Source organism: Mesocricetus auratus, unplaced genomic scaffold, assembly GCF_017639785.1.
Source record: "Mesocricetus auratus isolate SY011 unplaced genomic scaffold, BCM_Maur_2.0 Super-Scaffold_100009, whole genome shotgun sequence".
NCBI lineage: Eukaryota > Metazoa > Chordata > Mammalia > Rodentia > Cricetidae > Mesocricetus > Mesocricetus auratus.
Window position 1 is genome coordinate 20,831,209 of NW_024429193.1, and position 27,325 is coordinate 20,858,533.

General features: G+C 39.6%; 1 protein-coding gene across 2 annotated transcripts; it reads right to left on the reverse strand.

The window, feature by feature from the left end:
- Nucleotides 1-3,802: 3,802 nt before the first annotated feature.
- LOC121142315 (alcohol dehydrogenase 1-like) lies at nucleotides 3,803-27,323 on the reverse strand. 2 transcript variants are annotated; one of them, XM_040751730.1, is made up of 9 exons: nucleotides 27,175-27,323; nucleotides 25,299-25,400; nucleotides 24,602-24,740; nucleotides 23,471-23,558; nucleotides 23,160-23,379; nucleotides 20,704-20,964; nucleotides 18,836-18,971; nucleotides 17,464-17,602; nucleotides 3,803-4,034 (listed from the first exon to the last, which is right to left on the reverse strand). In XM_040751730.1, exons 1-9 carry the CDS (start codon nucleotides 27,190-27,192, stop codon nucleotides 4,031-4,033), a joined length of 1,107 nt encoding a protein of 368 aa, XP_040607664.1. In that variant the 5' UTR covers nucleotides 27,193-27,323; the 3' UTR covers nucleotides 3,803-4,030. The 2 variants fall into 2 exon arrangements, with proteins under 2 accessions (XP_040607664.1, XP_040607663.1); XM_040751729.1 differs by lacking the exon at nucleotides 3,803-4,034 and adding an exon at nucleotides 16,704-16,849.
- Nucleotides 27,324-27,325: the final 2 nt, after the last annotated feature.

The following is a 27,325-nucleotide window of genomic DNA, read 5'->3' on the forward strand; positions in this document are numbered from 1 at the left end:
ATACACATAGGCTGCCAACACATATACATAAGCATATGTACACTTCTCTAGGGTTGTCAAAGAAACAGTAATGCTGTCTGTACATGTAGAGAGTCAACTAGAAGTCACATGATCTAACAAGATACCTTCTCCAGAGAATGGCTATAACACTCCCCACCCATATTTGTTTATAATGGTCTGCATGGTACCCAGGTATCCCACTAGGTTCAAGTCTCAACAACTATGAGAATCTCACTCACTGGACTGTTGGGTTTACAGAGTAATGTAAGCACATGATTTAGCTATGAAGCACAGATCTGTAAGAAGCTAGTGAGTATCTATTATGCTCCCAAAGCTCTAGTGGGAGTTCTTCCTACATTATTACATGATCTTAAGGGCGACATTACAAGGAAGGTTTTCTCAACCACTTTTACAGATGAGGTAAGAGAAATATTGAGATTCTCTGATGCCCTTATTAATATTTCAAGAACAGAACTGTGGGCACGCTGGTATGAAGGAGAGTTTTATAGTATAAACACAGTAGGCAGATCACAAGAACATCAAAGGATAATGGACCCTGGATTTTAAACAACTGATCATAGGAATAATTCATATTCTCTCCCTCCCTCCTTTCTTCCCTCTCTCCCTCCTTGCCTCCCTCCTCTGTCCCCTCAACACTGAAAGATCTTTAGTGGTAATTTTAACTAGAGTCTATAACTCAGGTGGGTCAGGTATCTAGTTTGGGTTTTATGTCTAGTTCTGACACCTTCAGGAAAAACAATGCCACTTGGTTATTCAATACCAATAGTTAGTCCTGAAAACATACCTACAAGCAACATGTGTGTGCTGAGGAATATTTATTTAACAATGCAAGTATATGTTCCATTTGTTTAAGTATGTAAAATGTGTTGCTTTTGTTCAGGTTGCAGATTACTTGTTCAACTATGTAAAGATGAATTTCTGTTTTACATTGCCTGTCTAAGGCATTTGATTGGTCTAATCAAAATAGAGTTGAGCCCAGAATTTAATATATGTAAAAATGGAAATCCATAATAACAAACAGAGGAAATAAAGAAACCAATAAAAGCAAAGACAGTTCTTGTGGAAGATTATTCTCATTGATAAATCTCTCAGCAGTCAGTCCTGTTTATTAAAATACACAAATAGCAACACCAGTCTTGAAAAACAAGGAAGGGAGCTATATATGGACCAGAGATGCTAAAACACCAGAGGCATTTACAAAAAGCTTTATAGGACAAACTTGACCGATTAAATAAATTGAGCAAATGTTGATGCTAAAAGTTGGCATCTGGTCAAAGGTGAACCAAAACAAAACAAAATCTGGTGAACTCTGTGGCTAATTAAAACATTAAATGTTTATTTCAAAGCTTCATACAAAGTCAACTACTTGCCAGGATAATATGTGTCTTAATTCTAGAAATCTCCTAAAGAGAAATAAACCTATTTTCTCAATATCAGAAAACAAAGTGATTATATGTACTTTCCAATTTATTTGGTAATGTCAGATTGATAGCTGGGATAACTTCAATACTTCAGAGGAAAACTGAAGATTTCGTGAACATAGAAATAAAAATCTTAAAGGAAATACTGACAGCTCATACTTGGCAATATATAAAATAATTAATCTATAACCGAATAGACTCTACATGGGGAATTCAAAACCTTAACGTTTAAATGTTAATGTAACTCAACACAGAATGCATGTAACATATAACAAAACAGAGGCAAGATGCTTTAGGCCATCCTCATAGATGAAAGTAGAGTTTGCTAAAAATGTAATTTCCATGCATGACTGCAAAATTCAAACTTGGAAAAACCTAGTGGTATCAACAAAGCTCATATTAAATTATTCAATGCCTGTTTTTGGCACCAAGATAAGTAATTCTACTCTCAGAAAGTTGATGTTTCCTCAGGGAAGGCATTCAAATGAGTGCAATAGAGAACAATAGAGCAGCAGATGAAACAAAAAACAACTGGACAGGAAGATTAAGGATTCCTTTCTAAGGGATGACATCATTGTGATGTGTGAGGGTATGAAGTTGCTTTTCTAAGTGATGACATCATTGTGCGGTGCTGAGGGTATTAAGTTGCTTTTCTAAGAGATGACGTCATTGTGATGTGTGTGGGTATGAAGCTGCTTTTCTAAGTGATGATGTCATTGAGATGTATTCAAGGTATGAGGCTGGAGTTCACATACAGCACTGTTGGATGTGTAAAGAGGTCCAATTACTAGAAAATAGCCTTGCATTGTTTTGTAATGTTCAATTTTCACACAGAATACAAAGTAGAAATTCCCTTAGTTATTTATATGAAAAGAATAAAAATATGTCTGCAGTGCTAACAGTGATTATTTCAAATGACATGCCCATCCTCTAGGGCAGATATACATTTCTTGTAATAAATTCAGTGGGATACTACCTAGTTTATTTCTAGAATTTTCATGTAATATTGTGAAACTATTATTGATCCTGTGTAACTAAAGCTATGGAAGACAGCAGGAAGACAAGACCCAGGGTTAGGCAGTAGGGTGGGCTCGGGAAGGAGGGTTTCATGTAAATTATAGAATGGGGAGGGCATGGAGGGAATACTGTGTCTTGTTTGTGGATGGTTAATTGTATTGTGGTCAATGTTCATTGAGTTGTACAACTAAAATGAATATATATTTATGTGGAAAGTTGATGTGAGAAGTAAATTAAAATTTAAGTTATCATAGACATGCAAAGCTCCAAGACCCCAGACTTGGAATTCATTCATACTCCTTGAAGTATCCAAGCTATCGGACAGAGAATAATGTGGTACCATGAAGAGCCTTGGGCTCCATCTTTTTCTTTATTTATACTTATTTGAACATTTAAGGGGAAATAATTTTCAACTTTTTATTGCAATGCAATATTTTGCTGTTACTCCATTAGCGTTTGCTTTCTTAAAGCTTGAATCTACTCAAAAGAGAGATGAAGTCCTGAAGTTGTTGGACTGTTAATTCTTTCATCATTCATTCTTTACTCCATATATTCCTCTCCTTCTACTTAGACAAAGCATTACAGGAGGATATTGATTTTAACTTGAGAGTGAGTAACACATTTAGTTTGTGATGATAGTGATCTAGTTTAAAGCTGCTGGACACCGTGAAGGTAACTACAGTCCCTGGCTGTGGAACTGTGCAATCCAGGTGTGGGGTAAATCAGAACCAAGGTTTACATAAGCAGGATCCTCCATGTTCTGTTTTCTTCTACTGAAAGGGCAATTTCTCAATATTTGCTATCAGAGTAAATACCTTAAGAATTTCTTGCTTGGATGCACTCTAACACAGCTGTGGATCAGGATCCAAATATTTCCATTTATCATGTAACCCAGGGTATTAAAAAAATTCTGCTAATGCCTGATATTTTCCAGTAAGTGGCTAAGTTAAAAACAACAATAAATCCTAATAAAAAGATATTAGTATACATATTCCTACTTATAATTTGACAGAAAGATGTAAGTCAGTATTGTGGTACATTTCATGTGTTCTTATACAAACTACTTCACCTGTTTTTGCTTCAGCTGCCAAGACCCACATTACTACAAATTTATACAAATGCGACTCCAATGTACTGGCCACTTTCAAATCTTTTAGCAAGTACTTAACAGAACCACCAACACTAAGTAAGTACTTATGCATTGTGTAACATAGGCTTTGATTCCCTCTGTTTCAGCTACAGACTGTAATTTCCTCTGGATTCTACCAAATCTTACAGATGGCATTGTCACCAACCTTTGCACTTCTAACACAAGGGCTTACAGAGCCACAAAGGCACGAGGATTTAGTTAAGTGTTTTATTGTGTTGTGCTTTTCGGTGATAGCACTAAGATAGGCAACAGCCATACAGCTGGTGGTAGTGAAGCAGCATCAAGTTCAGTTCTGTAAGCTCAGAGCTTTCTGTCAAGGAAGACGTAGTAACTGGTCTGCCCTGCTTTTCATAGAGCTTGTCCATCGGCTTTGGATGTGGGTGACGTTTGTCTACCCAGGGTGATCCTGCAGGTACACATCTCAGCTAGGACATGTGAGAGAGGAAGGGGAGTTATTAGTGATAACTTTGTCACAATTGTCATGGTCAACCCAAGACACAAGGCTATCCCACTGTCACAGTGATACACATGTTTTATGTGACAATGAGCTTAGCCATCATCACATATATATCGTTCCGGATTCCTCAAATGAATAGCATGATAAACAAAAAGTCAGTACCCCTACTAGCACAAACAGAAGTGAAAATTCAAAGGGTGACATTTTGGAATCTGGCAAAAGTTGAAGCTTGGCACTCTGGCCTTTCATTCAGTTATGTCCCTTCATTCCACTTTTGCCTCCCACAGTGCTGAGCTCCTAAGTGCTTCCCCAGTCCCTAGAAATATCAAGCATAGTCTCTCACCTCTGTCTCCACTCAGTCTCATTCACCACTTACTTTTTAAAGATTTATGTATTATGTGTACAGTGTTCTGCCTGTATGTTTCCCTGCACACCAGAAGAGGACACCACATTTCATTACAGATGGTTGTGAGTCACCATGTGGTTACCGGGAATTGAACTCAGGATCTTTGGAAGAGAACAGCCAGTTATCTTAACGTCTGAGCCATCTTTCCAGTCCCTTCCCCCAGTTACTTTCATTTTGGCAGAGGTCATCTGAGAATTCTATACCTGTAGTCCTTTAAAGTGGACATTTAACTCACCTTATCTTTCTCCCAAGTCATGTGCTATGGACATGTCCCCAACCTCAGCCTCAATGGAGGTCTGAAGATCTGTGTCCAGCCCTACTTAGTTCCTTTGGTCTTTGATGTAATGGTTATGACTATACATTGTAAAGATTGCAGAGAAATAACTGCAAGTGTAATAACTCTTTCAGTACTTAGAACATATGACATCAGGCAATCTGAGGTACATGATTATTATCGAATTTTCCCTGAGAACAAGGGACCCATAATAGTTGTCTTATCTGAGATCACCCTTTCAGAGGGAAGCATGAGTTCAGAACTAAAGCTGTGGCCTGGTAGTTCCTGGCAAAGGAACTCTACCGTAGATAGAGATGGTGTACAAGTATTTACCTGTTCTCCCCAACTCAGTTGTGCTTCGTTTCATTTATGCATGTGCGTACTTTTGCTAGGTGTTTTATCGGAAATGTACGCATACAGCATCTAAGGTATGTAGTCTGGTATGTCTTTGGAATGAGGTATCAAATGTGAACCACTATAATGATTTCTATGATCACTTTAGGGCTGGATGGTGTTGCACACCCGTAGTCTCAGCACTAGGGAGTCTAAAGCAGGAAGTTGTCAGATTAGAGTCCAGTGTGTCTTAGACCTTGCCACACACAAACAAGTAAAGCAATGGTAATGAATACATTAAATGAACATTTTATTTTGGGCTCTTTATCTTTGGCAAAATAAAGTTTCCTGGGTTTGCCTTGATGGGCTCCCAGGGCATCAGTCCAAGGGACACTTGGGAACTTGTGCAGGAAGCTGCTTCCCTTTCCTGTGTTTTCATGTTTATGGTGCTGTCTTCTCAGCGCCCAGAGCCTTCCCTGTCGGGACTCAGGAGCTGATATTACTAAGATTTAGATAGCCTTGGATTTCTAAGTTGGTCCAATGAGAAGAACAGATTTATAACTTGGAATAATATGATACACAGACAAAATATTTTTGACAGTTTTCCCTGTGGAAACATCTGGGGCAGTTAATATTATTTTGACAATTATTTGGCCCAAAGATTAAAAACAGCAAAACAAAACAAAAAACTCCATTGACAACAGCAATTATAGTGCAATAATTTTTTCACAGTCAGCATTTGAAACTTTCCTTTTGTTTCTCTGTACTTTCTTCATGAGGTTGTTAAGTGGTCTACTCACAAGTCCCACTGTAGCAGATGAAACCGAACACTTGCACTTAGGAAGGTTCCTTCAGCACCTTCACTATTTTCAAACTAGATTCCTATGGATCTCAGTCTGCTCTGAATATTGCTCTACTTTTCTGCATAGGAATGCAAAGCTGCATGGAAACCACTGTGAATATTTTTACTTTTTATGTTGACTGTCACAAGATTGCATCATAGGACACGTTATTCCAAACCTGACCTTGTGTTGTTGGGGAAGCACCCTACCAGATGTGTTTTGTTCTGTCTGAATATTCGCTTACCCTTCCAGATATGAAGTTAGAATTCCTTTTTGTTTTTAACTTTTTTATTACTTTAATTTAAATACCTTGCTTCACATGTCAATCCCAGTTTCCTCTCCCTCCCCTCCTCGAGCACCCCCGCACCATTCCCCCCAGCCTCCCACCCTATCCCCATTTCCTTCCACATAGGGGATATCCTGAGTCTGTCATTTCACTCAGGTCAGGGTCCAGGCACTCCCCTAAGAGTCCAGGCTGACAGGAAATAATCCAATTGAGGGCTGAAATCAATAAAGTAGAAACTAGGAAAACATTACAAAGAATCAATGCAACGAAGAGTTGGTTCTTTGAGAAAATCAACAAGATAGACAAACCTTTGTCCAAACTTACCAAACAGCAGAGAGTGAACATGCAAATTAACAAAATCAGAAATGAAAAAGGGGACATAACAACGGACTCTGAGGAAATTCAGAGAATCATCAGGTCATATTTTGAAAACCTGTACTCCACAAAATTTGAAAATTTAAAGGAAATGGACGACTTCCTGGATAGCTATCACTTGCCAAAATTAAATCAAGAACAGATAAGCAATTTAAATAGACCTATAACCCATATGGAAATAGAAGCAGTCATCAAAATTCGCCCAACCAAAAAAAGCCCAGGTCCAGATGGCCTCAGTGAAGAATTCTACGAGAAATTCAAAGAACAGCTCATACCAATTCTTCTCAAAGTGTTCCACACAATAGAAGCAGAAGGGACTTTGCCAAACTCTTTCTATGAGGCTTCAATAACCTTGATCCCCAATCCACACAAAGACACAACTAAGAAAGAGAACTTCAGACCAATATCCGTCATGAACATTGATGCAAAAATACTCAATAAAATACTGGCAAGGCAGATCCAAGAACACATCAAAACAATCATTCACCACGATCAAGTAGGTTTCATCCCAGGGATGCAGGGATGGTTCAACATATGAAAATCCATCAACGTAAGCCACCATATAAACAAGCTGAAAAACAAAAATCACATGATCATCTCACTAGATGCTGAAAAGGCCTTTGACAAAATCCAACACCACTTCATGATAAAGGTCTTGGAGAGATCTGGGATAACATGAACATACTTAAACATAATAAAAGCTATATACAGTAAATCAACAGCCAACATCAAACTAAATGGACAGAAACTCAATGTAATTCCTCTAAAATCAGGAACAAAAAAAGCTGTCAACTCCCTCCATACGTTTTCAACATTGTACTTGATGTTCTAGCCATACAACAACAAAAGGGGATCAAGGGGATACAAATTGGGAAGGAAGAGGTCAAACTTTCACTGTTTGCAGATGATATGATAGTTTACATAAATGACCCAAAGACCTCTACCATGGAACTCTTACAGCTGATTAACACCTTCAGCAAAGTGGCAGGCTACAAGATCAACTCAAGAAAATCAGTAGCCCTACTATATATAGATGATAAAAGGGCTGAGAAAGAAATCAGAGAAACATCACCCTTTACAATTGCCACTAACAACATAAAATACCTTGGGGTAATGCTAACCAAACAAGTGAAAGACCTGTATAGCAAGAACTTTGAATCTTTAAAGAAAGAAATTAAAGAAGCCCTCAGAAAATGGAAAGATCTCCCATGCTCATGGATAGGAAGGATCAATGTAGTAAAAATGGCAATCCTGCCAAAAGCAATCTACAGATTCAATGCAATCCCCATTAAAATCCCAGCACATTTCTTCACAGACCTTGAAAGAACAATAATCAATTTTGTACGGAAAAACAAAAGACCCAGGATAGCCAAAGCAACTCTGTTCAACAAGGCAACGTCCGGAGGCATCACCATCCCTGACCTCAAGCTCTATTATAGAGCTATAGTCCTGAAAACAGCTTGGTATTAGCACAAAAATAGACAGGTAGATCAATGGAATCGAATTGAAAACCCGGATATTAACCCACATGTATGATCTTTGACAAAGAAGCTAAAAATATACAATGGAATAAAGAAATCATCTTCAACAAATGTTGCTGGCATAACTGGAGGCTGGCATGTAGAAGAATGCGGATCGATCCATGTTTATCGCCATGCACAAAACTTAAGTCCAAATGGATCAAAGACCTCAACATAAATCCAGCCACACTGAACCTCTTAGAAGAGAAAGTGGGTGGTACCCTTGAATGAATTGGTACAGGAGGCAGCTTCCTGAACATAACAGCAGTAGCACAGACAGTGAGATCGACAATTAACAAATGGGACCTCCTGAAACTGAGAAGCTTCTGGAAGGCAAAGGACACAGTCAGCAAGACAAAAAGGCAGCTCACAGAATGGGAAAAAAATATTCATTAGCCCCACATCTGACAGAGGGTTGATCTCCAAAATTTACAAAGAACTCAAGAAGCAAGTCTCCAAAATACCAAAGGATCCAATTAAAAATTGGGCTGCAGAACTAAATAGAGAATTTTCAATAGAGGAGTCTAAAATGGCTGAGAGGCACTTGAGAAAGTGCTCAACATCCTTAGCCATCAGGGAAATGCAAATCAAAACAACTCTGAGATACCATCTCACTCCTGTCAGAAGGGTTAAAATAAAAAACACCAACGAAAATTTATTCTGGAGAGGACGTGGTGAAAGAGGAACACTCCTCCATTGCTGGTGAGAGTGCCAACTTGTTCAGCCACTTTGGAAATCAGTATGGAGATTCCTCAGAAAAATGGGAATAAACCTACCACAACACCCAGCAACTCCACTCTTAGGCATATATCCAAAAGATGCCCATTCATACAACAAGGATGTCTGTTCCACTATGTTCATAGCAGCATTATTTGTAATTGCCAGAACTTGGAAGCAATCTAGATGTCCCTCAACAGAAGAGTGGATAGAGAAAATGTGGTACATTTACACAATGGAGTACTATTCAGCAGAATAAAACAATGGAATCCTGAGATTTGCAGGCAAATGGATGACTCTAGAAGAAACCATCCTGAGTGAGGTAACACAGTCACAAAAAGAGAAACATGGCATATACTCTCATATATGAATTTTAGACATACATCTGGGGAGTGCCAGCCTACAATCCCATGGCCAGAGTGTCTGGGAAACAGAACCTTCATTCAGTGGCTGATGGAAGAAGAGGCACACTCCCCCGGCTAAGTACTGAGCTGAATTCAAGAAATCCAGTAACAGAGAGGGAGGACTGATGAACAAAGGAGTTAAGACTGGGCTGGTTTAACCCCCAGAAACAGCTGACCTGACAAAGTTTAATTTTTGAATCCCAAGCATCAGCCTGGGAATACAGCATCGGACTGATCAAAACCACCTGAATGGGGATGTCACTGAGGAGGCCTAGGTAATTTATTGAGCCTTGGGCAGTAGATCAGTACTCATCCTGAGTATACACATGGACTTTGGACTCCCATCCAACAATGTGAGATGCACTCTCACCCTGAACTCTTGGGGGGAGGGTCTAGGCCTTGCCCTGGATGAAATGACAGATTATGGACACCCCCATGGAGGGCCTCACCCTCCCTGGGGATATGAGGGGATAATGGGGGAATGGGGGAGGGCACGGGAGGAGGGGAGGGAAAGGGAGAGGGACCTGGAACTGACTTGTGAAGCAACCTTGTTTCTAATCTTAATTTAAACTTAAAAATAAATAATAATAATAATAAAAGAGTCCAGGCTGAGAGACTATCCCTCTTTGAGTAATGGACACACGAAGTCCATTTGTATGCCAGGGATAAACACTGATCTACTGCCCAGGGCCCCATATGTTGCCCAGGCCTCGGCACTGACTCTCACTCTCAGGGGGTCTCGATCAGTCCCATGCTAGCCTCCCAGTTGTCAGTCTGGGGTCCAAGAGCTCTCCCCCTTGTTCAGATCAGCTGTCTCTGCCAGCCCATTTTTTGCCAATTTGCTCATTGCTCCTCTCTCTCTGTCACTGGGTTCCATGAGTTCAGTTCAGTGTTTAACTGTGGGTGTTTACCTCTGCTTCCATCAGTCACTGGATGAAGGTTCTAGGATGACATATAGTGTAGACATCAGGTTCATTATCAGCAATGGGCATTTAAGGTGGTCTCTCCACTATTGCTTAGCTTGCCAGTTGGTGTCATCCCTTGTGGTAGGTTTATTCCCATTTTTCTGAGGAATCTCCATACTGATTTCCAAAGTGGTTGAACAAGTTGGCTCTCCCACCAGCAATGGAGGAATGTTCCCCTATCACCACATCCTCTCCAGGATAAATTGTCTTTGGTGTTTTTTATTTTAACCCTTCTGACAGGAGTGAGATGGTATCTCAGAGTTGTTTTGATTTGCATTTCCCTGATGGCTAAGGATGTTGAGCACTTTCTCAAGTGCCTCTCAGCCATTTTAGACTCCTCTATTGAAAACTCTCTATTTAGTTCTGCAGCCCACTTTTTAATTGGATTCTTTGGTGTTTTGGAGACTTGCTTCTTGAGTCCTTTGTAAATTTTGGAGATCAACCCTCTGTCAGATGTGGGGTTAATGAATATGTTTTCCCATTCTGTGAGCTGCCTTTTTGTCTTGCTGACTGTGTCCTTTGCCTTACAGAGCTTCTTAGTTTCAGGAGGTCCCATTTGTTAATTGCCTATCTCAGTGTCTGTGCTAATAGTGTTATGTTCAGGAAGCAGTCTCCTGTATCAATTCGTTCAAGGGTATCCCCCACTTTCTCTTCTAAGAGTTTCAGTGTGGTTGGATTTATGTTGAGGTCTTTGATCCATTTGGACTTAAGTTTTGTGCAAGGCGATAGATATGGATCTATCTGCAGTCTTCTGCATTCCAATATCCATTTATGCCAGCACCATTTGTTGAAGATGTTTTCTTTTTTCCATTGTATAATTTTAGCTTCTTTGTCAAAAATCAAGTGTTTGTAGTTATGTGGGTTAAAATCAGGGTTTTCAATTAGGTTCCATTGATCCAGCTGTCTATTTTTGTGCCAATAGCAAGCTTTTTTCAGGACTATAGCTCTTTAATAGAGCTTGAAGTCAGGTATGGTGATGCCTCCTAAAGTTCCTTTATTGTAGAGGGTTGTTTTGTCTGTTGGGTCTTTTGTTTTTCCATATAAAGTTGATTAATGTTCTTTCTAGGTCTGTGAAGAATTGTCCCAGAATTTTGATATTGAATCTGTAGACTGCTTTTGGCAAGATTGCCATTTTTACTATGTTGATCCTACCAATGCAAGAGCATGGGAGATCTTTCCATTTTCCGGTATCCTCTTTGATTTCGTTCTGTAGAGACTCAAAGTTCTTGATATACAGGTCTTTCACTTCTTTGGTTAATGATATCCCCAGATATTTTATGCTGTTTATGGCTATTGTAAAGGGTGATGTTTCTCTGATTTCTTTCTCAGCCACTTTATCATCTGTATATAATAGGGCTACTGATGTATTTGAGTTTACCTTGTATCCTGCCACTTTGCTGAAGGTGTTTATCAACTCTAGCAGTTACCTTTCAGAGTTTTTCAGGCCACTTATGTAAACTATCATATCATCTGCAAATAGTGAAAGCTTGACTTCTTCTTTTTCTATTTGTATCCTATTGATCTCTCGGTGCCACATGGAACCTTCTCTAAAATTGACCACATAATAGGAAACATAGCAAACCTCCACAGATACAAAAAAATTGTATCTTATCAGGCCACCATGCATTAAAATTAGAATTCAACAATAACACAAATTGCAGAAACCCTACAAACTCATGGAAATTGAACAATGCACAATTGCACCAACCTGGGTAAAGGAAGAAATAAAAAAGGAAATTAAAGACTTCCTGGAATTCAATGAAAATGAAGACACAACATACCCAAACTTATGGGATACTCTGAAAGCAGTGCTGAGAAGAAAGTTCATAGCACTAAGGACCCACATGAAGAAACTGGAGAAGAGTCACACTAGAGAATTAATAACACAGATGAATGCTCTAGAACAAAAAGAAGCAAACTCACCCAGGAAGAGCAGATGCCAGGAAATAATCAAATTGAGGGATGAAATCAATCAAGTAGAAACCAGGAAACCAGGAAAGAATCAATGAAACAAAGAGTTGGTTCTTTGAGAAAATCAACAAAATAGACAAACCTTTGTCCAAACTAACCAAAAGACAGAGAGAGAGAGCATGCTAATTAACAAAATCAGAAATGAAAAGGGGGACATAAAAACGAACACTGAGGAAATCCAGAGAATCATCAGGGCATACTTTGAAAATCTGTACTCCACAAAATTCAAAAAAGTAAAGAAATGGACAATTTCCTGGATAGATATCACTTGCCAAAACTAAATCAAGAACAGATAAACAATCTAAACAGAACTATAACCCGTAATGAAATAGAAACAGTCATCAAAAGTCTCCCAACTAATAAAAGCCCAGGCCCAGATGGCTTCAGTGCAGAATTCTACCTGAAATTCAAAGAAGAGCTAATTCCAATACGCCTCAAAGTATTCCACACAATAGAAGTGGGAGGCTCACTTCCAAACTCATTTTACGAGGCTACAATTACCTTGGTACCCAAGCCACACAAAGACACAACTAAGAAAGAGAACTTTAGACCAATTTCCCTCACGAACATCGAAGTTAGAATTTCTTATTCTTCCAGTTAAAATGGCCAAGGATTCCTCTCACTTTATAAAAAAAAGCCAAAGTGGAGAGGTTTTTCCTTTTATCTGTTTATCCAGAATCCTTAATTCTGTAATTATTTCCCAAGGGTAACATTATTGGGGGAATAGACATATATGATTTTATATTTTAATAAATATTGCTGCATGGCTGCCAGGAACCCGTTATGAATCACTTGTCTATGTGGAACACAGGCCAGGAGGTGAGTAGAGATGCAGGTCCTGCTTTTATTCTGTAGTTGGTCATTGCTAAGGCCCAGCACCATGCCATATCTTTCTTAGAATCTGATTCCTCTTCTGAAGTCTCTGTTACTGTATATTCTATTGAATTTTTCCTAAATGAAGATGCTTGTGGATACTAAAGAAAACAATTCTTTGCCAGTAACATATGTTACAAATATTTTCTTGCACTTTTTAAATGTCCCTCCCTTCCTTCTTTCCTCCTCTTTTTTTTCCCTCTCTTGTTTTCCTGAGATAAAATCTTGTTATATAGTCCAGCCCTGCCCCAAATTTGGGACCCTCTTGTCTTCACCTTCTGAGTCCTGGCTATATGATTCATCATCTGGTTGGGTTTGTTTTTACAGAAAAACCTGCCTTTCTGTCAGAGTTTGACCAGTGGTGTTACACAAAGGCAGCTTCTGAAACTATTGAAATCAATCTCCCACTTTGAGCACATCACATATTGGCAAAGAATGGATTCGAGGCAATAGGTTTTCAAACTATGAACATTTTCTTATCCCCCACACCTCTGTCACTCCTCCAATCTTGTTTCACCGCCCATGCAGCCACGTCTCTTCCAACCACATTGTGAACATCAACTCAGAACTAATCAGTAGTTTCTAGGTTGGAAATTATTTACATATACATATATGCATATATATGAATATGTTTTCACAACCCGTTTATACCAGTCTCTCCATAGCAAGAATTGAGCTGCATCATGTTTCAGTGAAAGACACTCAAAGGCAAGGTGCTCAGGCTGCTATTAATCATATTTTGTAATAGACTGTAAGAACTTGATAGCAAAAAATCCTCACATATCGTGCTATAGTAATGTGGTTATATGTTGCCCAAATTCTTATGTTGATGCTTAATTTGCAGAACGGTATTTGAGGTTGAGATCTTTGGGAGGAACTCCAGTATTTGTGAGTGGAGTGGTACCCTCATGAAATGTGTGAGGACAACTGACTCCTAGGTTAATAAAAGAAGGAAGAGAAAGCATCTATGTACAGGTCAGAAAGCTAGAGCTAGGCAGACATGACCTCCGATGGTGTCTTAAACCTAGTGTGTAGAATGGTGAGAGATAAATATCTTTCTTTAATACACCCAACACAACATGGATGACTGAGACGTAGTGGTAGACAGAATTGTAATATGACTTCCAAGATTCCAAACCTTTGTGCCCATGTCCTTGTGGCATTTTTCATACTTAAGAGGAAATGGGGCCTTAGGCTGTGTTATGGGGCATAAGATTCCCATGGTGGCCCTGATTATATTACATAAGATTGGGTCAGTGTAGATTGGAGGGCACAGCAGGAGATGACAGTGTAAGAAGATACAGGAATCAGGTTGAGATATTTTCCCTGGTTGACAGCCAGTAAGACAATGAATACCGGGTGCTATATACTGTGAACAAATTCTGCATATAATAAATTACTGCTTATGTGATTTCTATTATTTCAAACTCAATTGGCAAGTGTCACTGCACTGAAAGAGTCCCTGAGCTCCAGAAGGCAATGCAGCCCACTTATGGGACACCTTGAAACCACAGAGAGACCAGTTCTTCCATGTTCAGATTCTTGACCTAAAATGGCATAGGATAATGAATAGGTGTGCTCTGTAAATATTAACTACAGGGTATATCTTACACACGGAAACAGAAAACTAATGAGCACTTGAAAAATGTTTCATACAATTAATCCCTTGCAGTTGTCTTTATTTTTCAAGTCTTTGATCTTTATGAATTCAACTTTCATGTGTAAACATGGATGATCATTAAGAATAATATTCATGGAAAGACAGGAAGGAGGCAATGGAGAGGTGGGGATGTGTCTTGGGAAAGGTGCCTGACTTGTGGGAAGGCACAGAAGAATCTGATGCCACAGTGCTATCTGCTAATTCCACTTAAACCAGAAAAACAGTGAAGGCCAAATATTCAGAGGGTTCTTTATTCTGGATAAATGTAAATTGTTTATCTCTACTTTGAATAGTTCCATAAGGGGTTTTAAATACAGGATTCAACCAGCAAATTTAGTTATAAAAATGAACTCAGAACAACTCCATTTTCAAGTGAGACCAGAGATATTCAGGCCCTCCACCCCAAAAGGATGACCAAGAGTAGACTTCAGTCAACTTGGTAATAACAGTCTCTTTGGTTCTTAGTTCTGGATTTGGTACAGACAATTGCATTTGAAAAGTCTATGGGTATTTAAATGTATCAAGTGGATGGCCAAACCTAATCATTACTATGTCTGATTACTTGTCCCCTCAATCTTTCTGTTGATGAAGGGTTTACCTCCCTGTAGCTTTCATACTGTTCCAATTTTTCTGAAGCTTCAGAAGAAAACTTCACATTTAAAGTTATTTCCAATGTCTTCCTTTCCAGTTTCCTGCAATGTGTCATCACCTATGTGACATTTGATATTCATATTTACAACCAATTAAGAATCTGTTTGTTTCAAACCCTTTTTTATATTAATTTAAGGCAGCTTGATATCAGTTAGTTACTGACATCTGGGTGAGAAATGTCTTTAAATATCATATTTAGATGAGATTAGCTGATGATGGGCTGTAGGGAGGCCTCAGTTTGTAGAGTTAACTGTGAGAGCATGAGGACTGGAGTACAGATCCCCTGTGTGTGTGTGTGTGTGTGTGTGTGTGTGTGTGTGTGTGTGTGACAGAGAGAGAGAGAGAGAGAGAGAGAGAGAGAGAGAGAGAGATTATCTAGTGATCTGTCTGATCAGCTTTGATAGGTAAAATGTTATGTTTTACTTACTGACATGCTAGATACTTATAGGAACAGGGTGAGGTGAAGAAACCAATTCTTTCTCTCTCTCTCCAATTAAGTTTGCTCTGATTTAGTCTTGTGAGATAATGAGAAGCCTTTGGACTCTCTTCATAATTATAGCAGTGCCAGGCAGACTTTCTGTTACCCTGAGTCCCAGGTGAATGAAATGAGTAAGCCAAATATATATAAGCCAAATATGAGCCAAACTTCCCCCATTTCATTATCATTCTTACGTCACTGTTTTCTCTTTTTATTCTATGATTCACTTCTTGACTATGGTTACATAATTATCAGAGAGAATTTAACCTATCAGAATGATGCTGTTACTTTAACATTTAAAGGGAAGTCTCAGTATGGCTATAACAGCATAGAGTAACAGAATGACTGATAAGCTGACATAAGAAATTATCAAATTATCTTTCTTCTGGTGTAGAATTAACACTCTTGGAACTGAGCCTGGCTCTCTAGTCCTACAGCAGCCTACTTGTTAGACACCACAAGCATCACTTGCAGCCCATCCATCCCATATCACTACTGGAGGTGCTGAGTCAGCATTTCTGACTCACTCTTACTTAAGATAACATATCCATGTTCACTGGCATGCTGTGCTTTTACCCATCCTCACATATTTCATAAGGAAGAAAGTACAGACAGTGGAAAGTGTGGCTGGAAAGCTGAGCTCATAGATCATCCTGTGTGCGCTGGGACAGAAAGATCTCTCTGCTCCACTGAGTTCCAGTGACTGTGGATTCCAGAGAGAAATGAATGCAAGATGTCACAAGATGTGCTATCCCCAGTAGGCAAGATGACCCAGGTCCTTCAAATAAGAAGGAAGGCTGGTACCCACCAGTTCCCCAGCTGAGTGTGATAGCTCTCACTTGGGGTTAAAAACACTTTCATAGAAAACCCAGTTTCATGTGGTATGCTTGCATGAGGACTTTATTGGCAGTTCCTCTAAGGAAGAAAATTGATGCTGTGATGTGATTGGTGCTGTGAATCAGGGGCCTGGAGGCATCAGCAGTAGGAAGGCATCTGTATGGTTTCAGAACGTCAGGACAGTACGGATACTGAAATATGAAACATAAGATGTTGTTTCCACATTCCCATGACTTACAGTCCCCGTGTGAGTGAATAAAGCATGTGCTATGAGTCTAGTGGAAATCCACCCAGGTTCCCAACCATGCCATGTCTAACCCTGTGACCAAGGTCAAGTCTGTAATAGGGCAATCAACCTTGTTCTGATCTCTCTTGCCTTCCTTGTCTCCAGCTCTAAACTCACACAGAACATCCTAATATGACTGCCATTTAGATTTTGGTTCACAGTTAGCATTCTTAAATAATATAAAGTCTGCATGCCTGGTGTAAGAAATGTAACAGTGGGCAATAATATGCATTTCGTTCTTGCTGCTTGCCATAGGTTAGTTTGAAACTTCATTCTAAACTGCAACACTATCTGGTACACTATCATACTTTGTCCATTTTAGAAAGGTGAAAACTGAGGCTTAGGCTTGTAAATTGTCCAAGCTCACACATCTGTATGTAGAGCCTGAACTAGTGATAGAAGCCAGGGACGCTACTTTTGTTCTTATCCCATTTCTCCTTCATTTTTTGTTATCCATTTACCTTGCCATAAACAATAATTACCCCACCTGCCCCCTATAAATATAATGTCAACGCTTACCTCTTTCCAGTGCGAAGCAGATCAAATCCTTCATTTATTTCCTCAAAAGGTAAAACATGAGTAATTAATGGCTCCAATGGAAACTTCTCAGCCATAAAATCAGTCACAAGTCTGGGGACTTCATCTTTACTCTTGTACCCTGGAAGGAAAGCAGCATCACCATGAGATGGGGTCACTGCAGGTTCTGGGTTAGGTAGAAGACTTCCCAAGTTAACCAAAGTTCTTGGAAGTGCGAAAGTCCAGAGACTCTGTCACCTCCTGCCCTGCATTAACTTTCTTATGATGCCCCTGTCTAATGAGGATAGCTGATTGGTTCTTCCGAGAGAAATTATATGGCAGATGTTTATACTCAGAGTAAGGGAGCTGTCCACATTCAAGTAATAAGCACAGGCATAAGCTACTGCCTTGGGTTTTCTGCATCCTATGAGGCATTTGGGGGCCTCACAAAGATACAAGTTGAAGGAGGCAGAAAAGCCCTGGCTGATTGATGGGGACACAGGTAATCCTGTCTTGGGATTTCCTGCATTGGGTCTTGTTATAGAGAGAACAGTGATTTTCATGTTTCTAAAATATGTTGCTTTATAATACCTGAACTTTTCTGTTTAAAAGGGAAGACATTCTGAAAGGAGTTAAGATTTTGACCTTCAAATCTGGCAAGATGGCTCAGTTAATAAGTTCTTTCTTGTTTGTTTTCTGACACAATATTTTTATTGATTATCTGGGAATTTCACACAATGCCCTCTGATCTTATCCACACACTTCATCCAGTCACACTCACTTTCCAGTCCTCCCAGGCTCAGCCCACAACACGTGTGACCTGTCCCATGGGGAAAAATATGCCGAGTCCAATATATATTCACTGGAGCATGGTCAAACTCCCCGAGGCCAGCTCCTTAAAGAAAACTGAGCCCTTCCCCACCCCATCCACCAGAGGCCACCAACTGTGAAGAGCTACAGCTCAGCCTCCCTATCACAAATTTTAAGAGTTCTCTTCAACAGCTTCCATTGTCTGGACTAGTGGTTTTGGGGGCAGGGGAAGGGGGAGAGGTTGTCACAGAGCTAAGTTTGAGCTACAGAATAAAAAACAAAATAAAGGAAAAAAATAACAATTAACAGTTGATTCAGTGCTGGGGGAGCTTGTAATTCCAGATCTGGAGAGAGGAAACTGGTAGATTCCTGAGACTAGCTGGCCAGGAAGTCTACTTGACTGTGAGCCTCATGCCACTGTGACCCCCTGTCCAAAGAACAAGGCAGATGGCTCCCAAGTAAGGACATCAAATGTTCTGTAGCCTCCACACACATCCACATGTCCACCTTAACACAGAATAAGACATACCAAACTTGACCTTAGCTATAAATTATAAATACATACCACCAAATATTGCTCCTTTCCAGGTACGACCCAGCAACAGCAACATGGGGTTCACTGAGAGGTTTTTTGCATTAGGAGGCACCCCCACAATGACACTTACACCACATGCTGCATGGCAGCTTACCAGGGCAGAATTCTGGAATAAAAATGATATTTAAGTGGATTCTCTTGTGGTGTCTACCCTTGATATACATCTTCAGGTCACATGATGAAATGTGTGGAAAACATTTTGTGAGTGAAAGGGTGAATGAATAAATTTATGTTTAATTCTTCCTTACACACTAATAAAGAAGCAATTCTCATTGTGAGCATGGAAATTCTGGGTTCTCCAAGGAAAATATTGTTTCCTAATCACATAATTCTCAGGCAATCTATGAGTAGGTCTTTTAATTTGTCCATTAATTATAATTGTGAAGCTTGTACTCTGAGCCAGGAATTTTGATGATGAAGATATAATAATGACTACATGAAAAGTTCTCTCTCATCCATTTGTCAAGCTTCTGTTTCAATAAATTCCTACTCTGGTGCTTATATCAAGAACAGGCATGCATGCATAACTTGGTTCTGCCTCCAAAGTATGCATTGGTTTAACAGTATTCTGTTATCTGTAGACATCCAGGAAGTTTTCATCTTTCAGTTGGGCTTTTTACAACATCAATAGGAGACAATCCTTTAGAATCCTCCAAGATAAATATTTAGGGGTCTTTTGATTTTGACATTTAGAAAACCAGATGACCTCAAAAATTGTTAGGTATCAGACTTTTGGATCTTCAAATCAAATTACAACCCAGTTTGTGATTAGAAAAAAGAAAAAGAGAGAATGAATCACAGAAGAACGATAGCCCTGGGAAAAACCAGAATCCTTAGCTTGGAAGAACTCTCTGTCCCAAGAGGAGATGCTATCCTCTCTTGGATCTTCAATCATCTACGGCATCTTGTCTCAGTTGAAGACTGAGAAGAAGGTCATTCTCAGGGTACCATAGCCATTCTCTATAACCAACTCTGCCAAGAATTTCTGGTGTTCCTCAGTAATGGTGATTTGTTAGGATTGTAGGGTCATTTCTCTAGAATTCTATAGGTCTCTTGTTGGGTGAAATGTAACTGGAGAAGTATTCTTTAGCAATGGATTGCATTTGCAATATTTGAAAGTAGTGTCAAGTGTATTTCAAATATACAAGCACTGTAAGTTTAGCAATAGTGTTTCTTATCATGACACGCAGGTGACATTAACTAAGTGCTTTCCACATGGAAGATGGATCCATGTACTATGCCATGTAGATCATAAACAAGCTACAAAATGTGTATCTGTTCAATTTAGGAGGCAAGGCAGACTCTGTGAATTCTATTCAAGAAGTATGTACTCCATATAAATCTGGGTGCTTGCTGGTGCCTGGCCTGGCCTGTCTCTGTATTGAGAACATGGTGTTCCATTAAAGCATTCACTCCTATATTGTTTTATGCTAATAAAATAATACTTGGCCACAAATTACTTATTATTCCTTTTGGCCATATAATGAAACATGAAGATGCTTTTTGAAATATTTAATTTCAAACATTAGCTAATATAAAGAATATGGAAGGAAATTACATTTGTCCATTTAAGACCAAAATTTATGTTTAAATTTTTTGATGAATTGATTTTGACTAAAAAACATCCATTGCAAGCTTCCTCCATTAAAGGGGGAATATTGTTTGAGGCAAGTTTGTAGAACTGAAAAAAATGAAAGTTTATAATAATAGTGAATTAAGCAATCTGAGTAGGACACAGGAGATGGACAATAGCTTTCTGCAGCATATTTCTATTTTGCTGTCTATAGCATATTATGTATGGCAGAAGAGCAGATCTCAAGGCATGCCACAGTACCTACCATGGTGTCAAGCCGACCGATTACTTCAAAGGAAAAGTCTACTCCTCCATCGGTCATTTCCTGGAGAACCTCCTCAATGGGTTTGTTGTAGTCTAGAGGGTTGATGCACTCGGTTGCACCCAATTCTTTGGCCTTTGCAAACTTGTCTTTGTTGATGTCCACAGCAATGATCCTGGATGCTCCAGCTGTTTTACAGCCGATGACGACAGACAGACCAACACCTCCAAGACCAAACACAGCACAGCTGGAGCCTGGGGTCACCTATGATTTCAGAAAACATAAAAGATGGATAGAACAGTGATTGTTAGGGAGTTCTCCATGTTACACAGGCACCTTGCTTTGTCTTCTGTCATGACTACTCAGACTTCATTCCATCTGCTGGCGCAACCTCTTCTTGCTACAGTTGCCTGAAGGGGAATCCTAGAGTAATAGACTGCTGTTTTAACAGGTCTGCTAACAAACTTGCTTAGGAAATATTATGTCTCACAAAGTAGAATTTAGCCAAAGGAGCCCTGTCTTTAACACTGCCATAGGCAGCACACTCAACAGGTATGTCTGAAACTGTAGGGATAGGTATACCTCTAACATAATTAAAGTCTAGGTTTGCTGGGAAAATGTTTCTGCTAAGATTTGTTCACAATCCTCCTAACAAAAGGAGACAAGCCTGGCCCAGAGCTGACCTTTAACAAAGAATGTGTCTCATCCTGGTGCTCTTTCAAGGAACAGCAGGCAGTTAAGAGGGGCTGCATTGGTCACAGTGTCATTAAGTCCTAGTTCATCATTAAGTCTCGGTTTCTTTTCAGGAAAGTTCCACCAGGCAGGCAGATTGGCTTCAGTTAACAGTGTTGGTCTAAGTTTTATAAATAACGTGACAGTACCTTTGCTATGCAGTTCTCCCCATGCTGGCTCTCTTTAGAGATAGCCATGATGACATCTCCACTTTACCAACCTCCCATTTGTCCCAAATTGCCAGCTTGAGAGTTTCTGACTCTTTAAAACTCATTTAGTTACTCAAAGTGTGTTTTGGGCCTGAGACATAATAGAGCATTGCAGACAACAGCATATGTAAAATGTTAGAGCTTAAGATCCCTATAAGTGTAAAATAATTTGTATGAGAGGTCAATTTCTCTTTGGGAACTAGCCAGAGCTGGATGCATACTGTTATAGAGCTTTTCTTGAGTGTGTAGAGTGAATTCTCATGGGAGTTGGAAAGGATTATTTCTCTTCTTCAAAAACACCCTCTGATGCCTGTGAGCAATTCATTTCCTTTTGGTACCGCCAATATCACATAGCTTGTTCCATGGGTGCTGTGAGACTTTAAAATTTATTACAGAAGCAACAATTAATATTCTAGGTATCTACTCCAGAATATTTGCTCATATGAATTTGAGTGTATATAAAACATATGCTAGGTGCTTTGTATTCTCTAATGGACCTCAGAGAAAGGAATTCCTTCCCACTGGGGCTTCAGCAGTAAGAGCTACAGCCTTTGGTTCTCATACTACCTAAGTTTAGGTTTCCCTTTGATATAGCTTTAATGAGCTGCCAGCATGTGTTGCAAGTCATGTCTCCCTGAGGCTTAAGTTTGCCAGTTTGTTTTGCAAGTCAAATCCAGGGGAGAGACATGAGGCACCTGCTTTTCTCAAGATCCTACCTGCCTTATTGGTTCTGAGAGATATGCATGCCCTAATGCCAGAGAGTTGTTAAATGTGCTATGGTTATAAAAACTAGCGGTCTTGTGGGATAGGAAAGACCTCAGGAGAACTTTTAGAAGAAGGTCCTTTGGAAGACTTTTTAGAAAGAACTTTAAAGAGAATACTAAGATAACTTTTGGAGTAAGAACTTTTGAGGAGTGTGCTTTTAGAGATCAATCTTAAGGAGAGCTTTTGAGATTGAATTTTAGGATAAACATCTTCTTGAAGAAAAGAGAACCGTGAGAGGAACACATGTGTGAACTGGTTTATTTCCCAACTCCTCCTCAGACTCCTTTTAGAAGAACCCTGCCCACTTGCTGTCTAGCCACAAGTCGGGCCCATGAGAGATCATGGAATGGTCTTGTTACATGGGTTACTGATCATCTTTAATGACAGGGGATGTCCTTCTGTATACATGTTTCTCTTATTGGTTGATGAATAAAACACGGATTGTCCAGTAGCCAGGCAGGAGCTATAGCTCCGGTTACCAAACCAGGAGAAGGCTGGTGAGAGGGAGGTGGAGAGAGGCCTCGAAGAGATGCCATGGTACTGAAGGAGTAACATGTCAGATTATGGGTAAGCCACAGCCTGATAGCAATACATAGATTAATAGAAATGGGTTAATAATTAAGACAGAGCTAGCCAATAATAAGCCTGAGCCATCATCCAAACATTTTATACTTCACATAAGGCATTGTGTGTTTATTTGGGGCAAAGCGGTGGTGGGACCAAGCAGGACCGAAACCTCCATCTTCATCTTACCTTGGCAACTTTGACAGCAGAGCCATAGCCAGTTGTGAACCCGCAGCCGATGAGGCAGACTTTCTCGAGTGGTGACGCTCCATCGATTTTAGCCACCGCTATCTCATCTACCACAGTGTACTGGGAGAACGTGCTGGTGCCCAGGAAGTTGTGAATTGGCTTCCCCCTGCAGGTGAACCTGCAGGTGCCATCCAGCAGAGTCCCCCGAGGTTTTATCAAACTGTCCGGTGAAACACAGGCATACCAAGGACATGAGACAGAATAAGACCAGTGTGCAACCTTATTGTACAAGAAGACAATAAGAAACCTACTCATTTTTTATACACAAGTTGTTTTCTGGGTGCTTGCAAACCCTGCATTTTCCACACTGGGGAGAGAAGAGCGGGATGACTTTATCACCTGGAGTGGAAATAACAAAACAACAAAATGGCTTAAATGTCTATCCAGGATTAATAAAGCAACCACATGAAGCCCACATGTAGAGATGTGTGTCTTTGAAAGGTCTCCAAGAGATAGGGCCCAACCACACTATGCCATGCATGGGTCATTACCTCCCAGCCTTGCTATTCATCCAGGTTTATATGTGCCTGGAGATTCCCAGAGAGAAAAGGGAAATGTAAAAACAGTCATTTCCATCAATCAGCAGTTAGCTTTAGTTGTGTGCCTCAGTTTCTCTTGGGGACTATACACATATTAGTCAAGTCAAACCTCGGATGTTCTCACTGCTAAGTATAAATATATACGTTAGTGGCAATGAGTTGCCAACTTCTTATATTAGCATAGGCTTTTGGAGAGATATGACATTTTGTCTAATAGTTACAATAACAATAAAATAAAGCCAAACACAGCTTAAGAGATATTTTCTAATAAACATGATAAATTAAACTTGACCATAGGATAAAATTAAAATGAGAACTTTGATAGCCTTTTTAAAAAGATTTGTTTGGTTTTTATGCTCATGTGGGAGTATCCATGTGTGTATGCCACTTGTGTATATGCTGTTTGTGTGTGGGTACTCTTGGAGGCCAGCAGGGGGAGTTTGGTCCCCTAGACCTGGAGTTATAAATGGTTGTGAACTGTTCAGCTGGGTGCTCTAGAATAACAGGATTGATTTTAATCACAAAGTCCTTTTTCCATCGCCCAGGTGTTGGCTTTTCAAAGTGATTGTACTTCTCTTAGTATTAGATGAATACTTAAAACAATAATCCTAATTATCTTTGGAGGAAGCATAGTAAAATGATAAAGTGACAACTTACTTTGGGAAATCTCAGTTTTGAACAAAGAACTAGGTGTTTTCCCTAAGAAATAAAAGGCAACTTTTGCTTTTTGTTAATTATTTATGACAAGTAATTATGTCTTCCATGCATCAGCTTCCTCTTTTAGGAAGGATGCTCTTGGCATCAGAATCAAAACACAAGTCCCGAGGGTAAAGGATTCTGTACCTGGTTTTACAGAAGTCACTCCTTCTCCAACGCTCTCCACAATACCGGCTCCCTCGTGGCCTACAACTACAGGGAAAGGTGAAACCATGCTTCCACTAACCACATGATCATCTGAACGGCAGACGCCCGTGGCCACCATCTGTAAATCAGAGATAGATTACACTTAGAAATGTTCGTGACTGTGGGGTTTAATACACTGTCCTGAACTTGTACTTCCAAAGAGTTTGCTAACATTCCCCATCGCTTCCAAATTCAAAGATTTGATTTAAGTCCATGATCTCCCTGTGCTTTCATCTGTCTTTTCCTAATTAAACAGCTTAAGCATCAATGATCATCTTGTGAGTAAGTGACCCTAAAATAGTATTTTGTACAATATATAAAAGTGCATGCTGAGTTCTGGAAACAGAAATAGGAAATGAGCACCAAGAAATTACCTAATATCAATTGTTTTTTGGATATTAATTCCTTTTAGTAATCAAGATGCTTAGCACTTTACAAACATATAATATTTCAAAAAGTTTTCAGGGATTATGTTAAACATACTTTTTAGTCACTTCAAACTATGAGCAGTTGTTATCAATAGCTTGCCTCAGCAACAGACTAATTCATTGTCAGGACAAGTCTCTTTAGGGGGCTGTTAACTGGAGTTTTCTGAGTTTTTCAAACCTAACTTTATAGATGTCAAAGGTTGTGTTACCTTAATGCGAACTTCGTGGGCCTTGGGGGGTGCGACTTCTATGTCCTCGATGGAGAAGGGCTTGTGAGTCTCCCATAGCACAGCTGCTTTGCACTTGATTACCTGGGAGACAAAGGGTTACTTTATCTCCAAGGAGATCACTGCTCCATGAGAGCTGTCCTGGGGTCTGCCTCCCATTGCTACACAGAAACTGAAGCTTCTCATTTACAAAGAGCTAAAGACCTGAAAAAACAGCTGACACCTTAGCCCAAGGTCAGGAAAATTCAAATAAATATAGTACACCTAGATCTGTCCTGGGGTCTGCCTTGCATTGTTACATAAAAACAGAGGCTTCTCGTTTACTAAGAGCTAAAAGACCCTTAAAAACTGGTGCCACCTCAGCCCAGGGTCAGGAAAATTCACTTAAATGTAGTACACCTAGATGAAAGGGTGTATGTATGCTCTTCCAGGACATGCTTGCACTATTTTTTCCTTGATAGTCACTGGTACTGTTCTGAAAGAGGTTGTCTGAAGAAAACCACTGGGTGTATGTTCAATTCTAAGTGATAATAATTCATATATTTTTGAAGTGCTTTGTGCATTCAGGCAAGGACTCTGTCACAGAGTTAGTCCCCAGGCTTTGGATTTCTGAGACAATATTCTAATAAGCAGCCCAGGCTGGCCTTGAACCAGGAACCTTTCTGTCTTGGCCTTCCTAGTGCTGGGGTTTCAGAGATGTTCTACCACACCTGGTTATGTTATTATTTTGCTGTTCTAGGCAATATAAACACAAACCAGCGATCACCACAGTGCTGTTATTTACCCTGTACCCAAGAGCCTGGGATTCCCTGGACCCTCAGTTCTTGTTTGGTTGATATTATCGGATTTCCACTTAACTTTTTCAGTCATTCTTTTTGCTAACTATTTTTCTTGGAAATGTAATATGCCATCCTAAACATAACCATAAATTGAATCAGAATAATCACTGACAACCAGTCCCTTCTGTGATTCTCAGTCCATCTTTTCAAGAGGGAAATAGTGTCACACTGTGTATGAAGAAGCCTCTGCAAATCCTATCATGCAGTTCTCACTGTGAACTTTTGGACTTTTGACCCACTTCTAAAATAACACCTGTGCCAACACAAACATAGGCTTTTATAGCAAAAATCAGTTATAATGAATGACTGCTTGTTAGTCTCAGTACCATACACAGATTCAGCAAGGAAGTGTGGCTTTTTAGAAAGCTCAGTACCATATATGTGTATTCCTAGTGTTGTCAAGTGGTTCAGTTTTTCTCAGAATTACTTTTATGTAAAAGCTGGATGATTTTTTTAGGAGAGAAGAGACTGTTCTATAGAATTTCTAGAAATTTTGTGAGTTGTCCAAATCACAATTGCATGGTAATGTAATCTTACTGTGGACGATCCTAATGCTTTGAAATCAATCCATCTCTTGTCAGACATTTACCTAGGGCTACAGAGAGAGTTCTACTAAGTTCCTGGAGTCAAATCCTGTTATGAAACTCTGGTCAGACTTAACCTTTATGCTTTCATACAAAAATACAGGATTACAAAAACAGCACTCTAATGGCATCTTAATAAGAACACAGACTATCCCTAAAATATCATTTTACTCTTCCTATTTACCTAGTAGTCACAGTTGGCTTAGAATAACTTTCCCTTACTAAAAGTTAATGAGGAAGTGAGGACGTTCCCAGATATAGATTCTATGCACTTTTATGAAAGATGTTTAGTAGCAATCTAGTTGCACTGTAACCCAGTTCACCTGCAACATACATTACACGTTGCATTTGAGTGCATGCTATTTCTGAGTTAGGAATCTTCATCTTTTGCATATTAATGAGAATATATTTCCAACAGTAATATCGTTTTCTTACTTTTCCAGCTGTGCTCATGCTGTCTGTCCTTGCTGCTATCAGTAGATTGATGGGTCCCTGTAGGCTTCTTCCCTCCTCCAGAGCACCAGACAAGGTCGCACACGGATTTTGTTAGCTGTGGTGTCAGCTGAGTGCACATGTGATCTGCCCC

Bases quoted from the DNA above. Each gene is read 5' to 3' on its own strand.
- LOC121142315 (XM_040751729.1), bottom strand. The intron at 24,741-25,298 runs GTAACACAACCT...TCTGATTTACAG, and splicing joins CCCACGAAGTTCGCATTAAG to ATGGTGGCCACGGGCGTCTG. The intron at 20,965-23,159 runs GTAAGATGAAGA...CTGAAATCATAG, and splicing joins CTGCTGTCAAAGTTGCCAAG to GTGACCCCAGGCTCCAGCTG.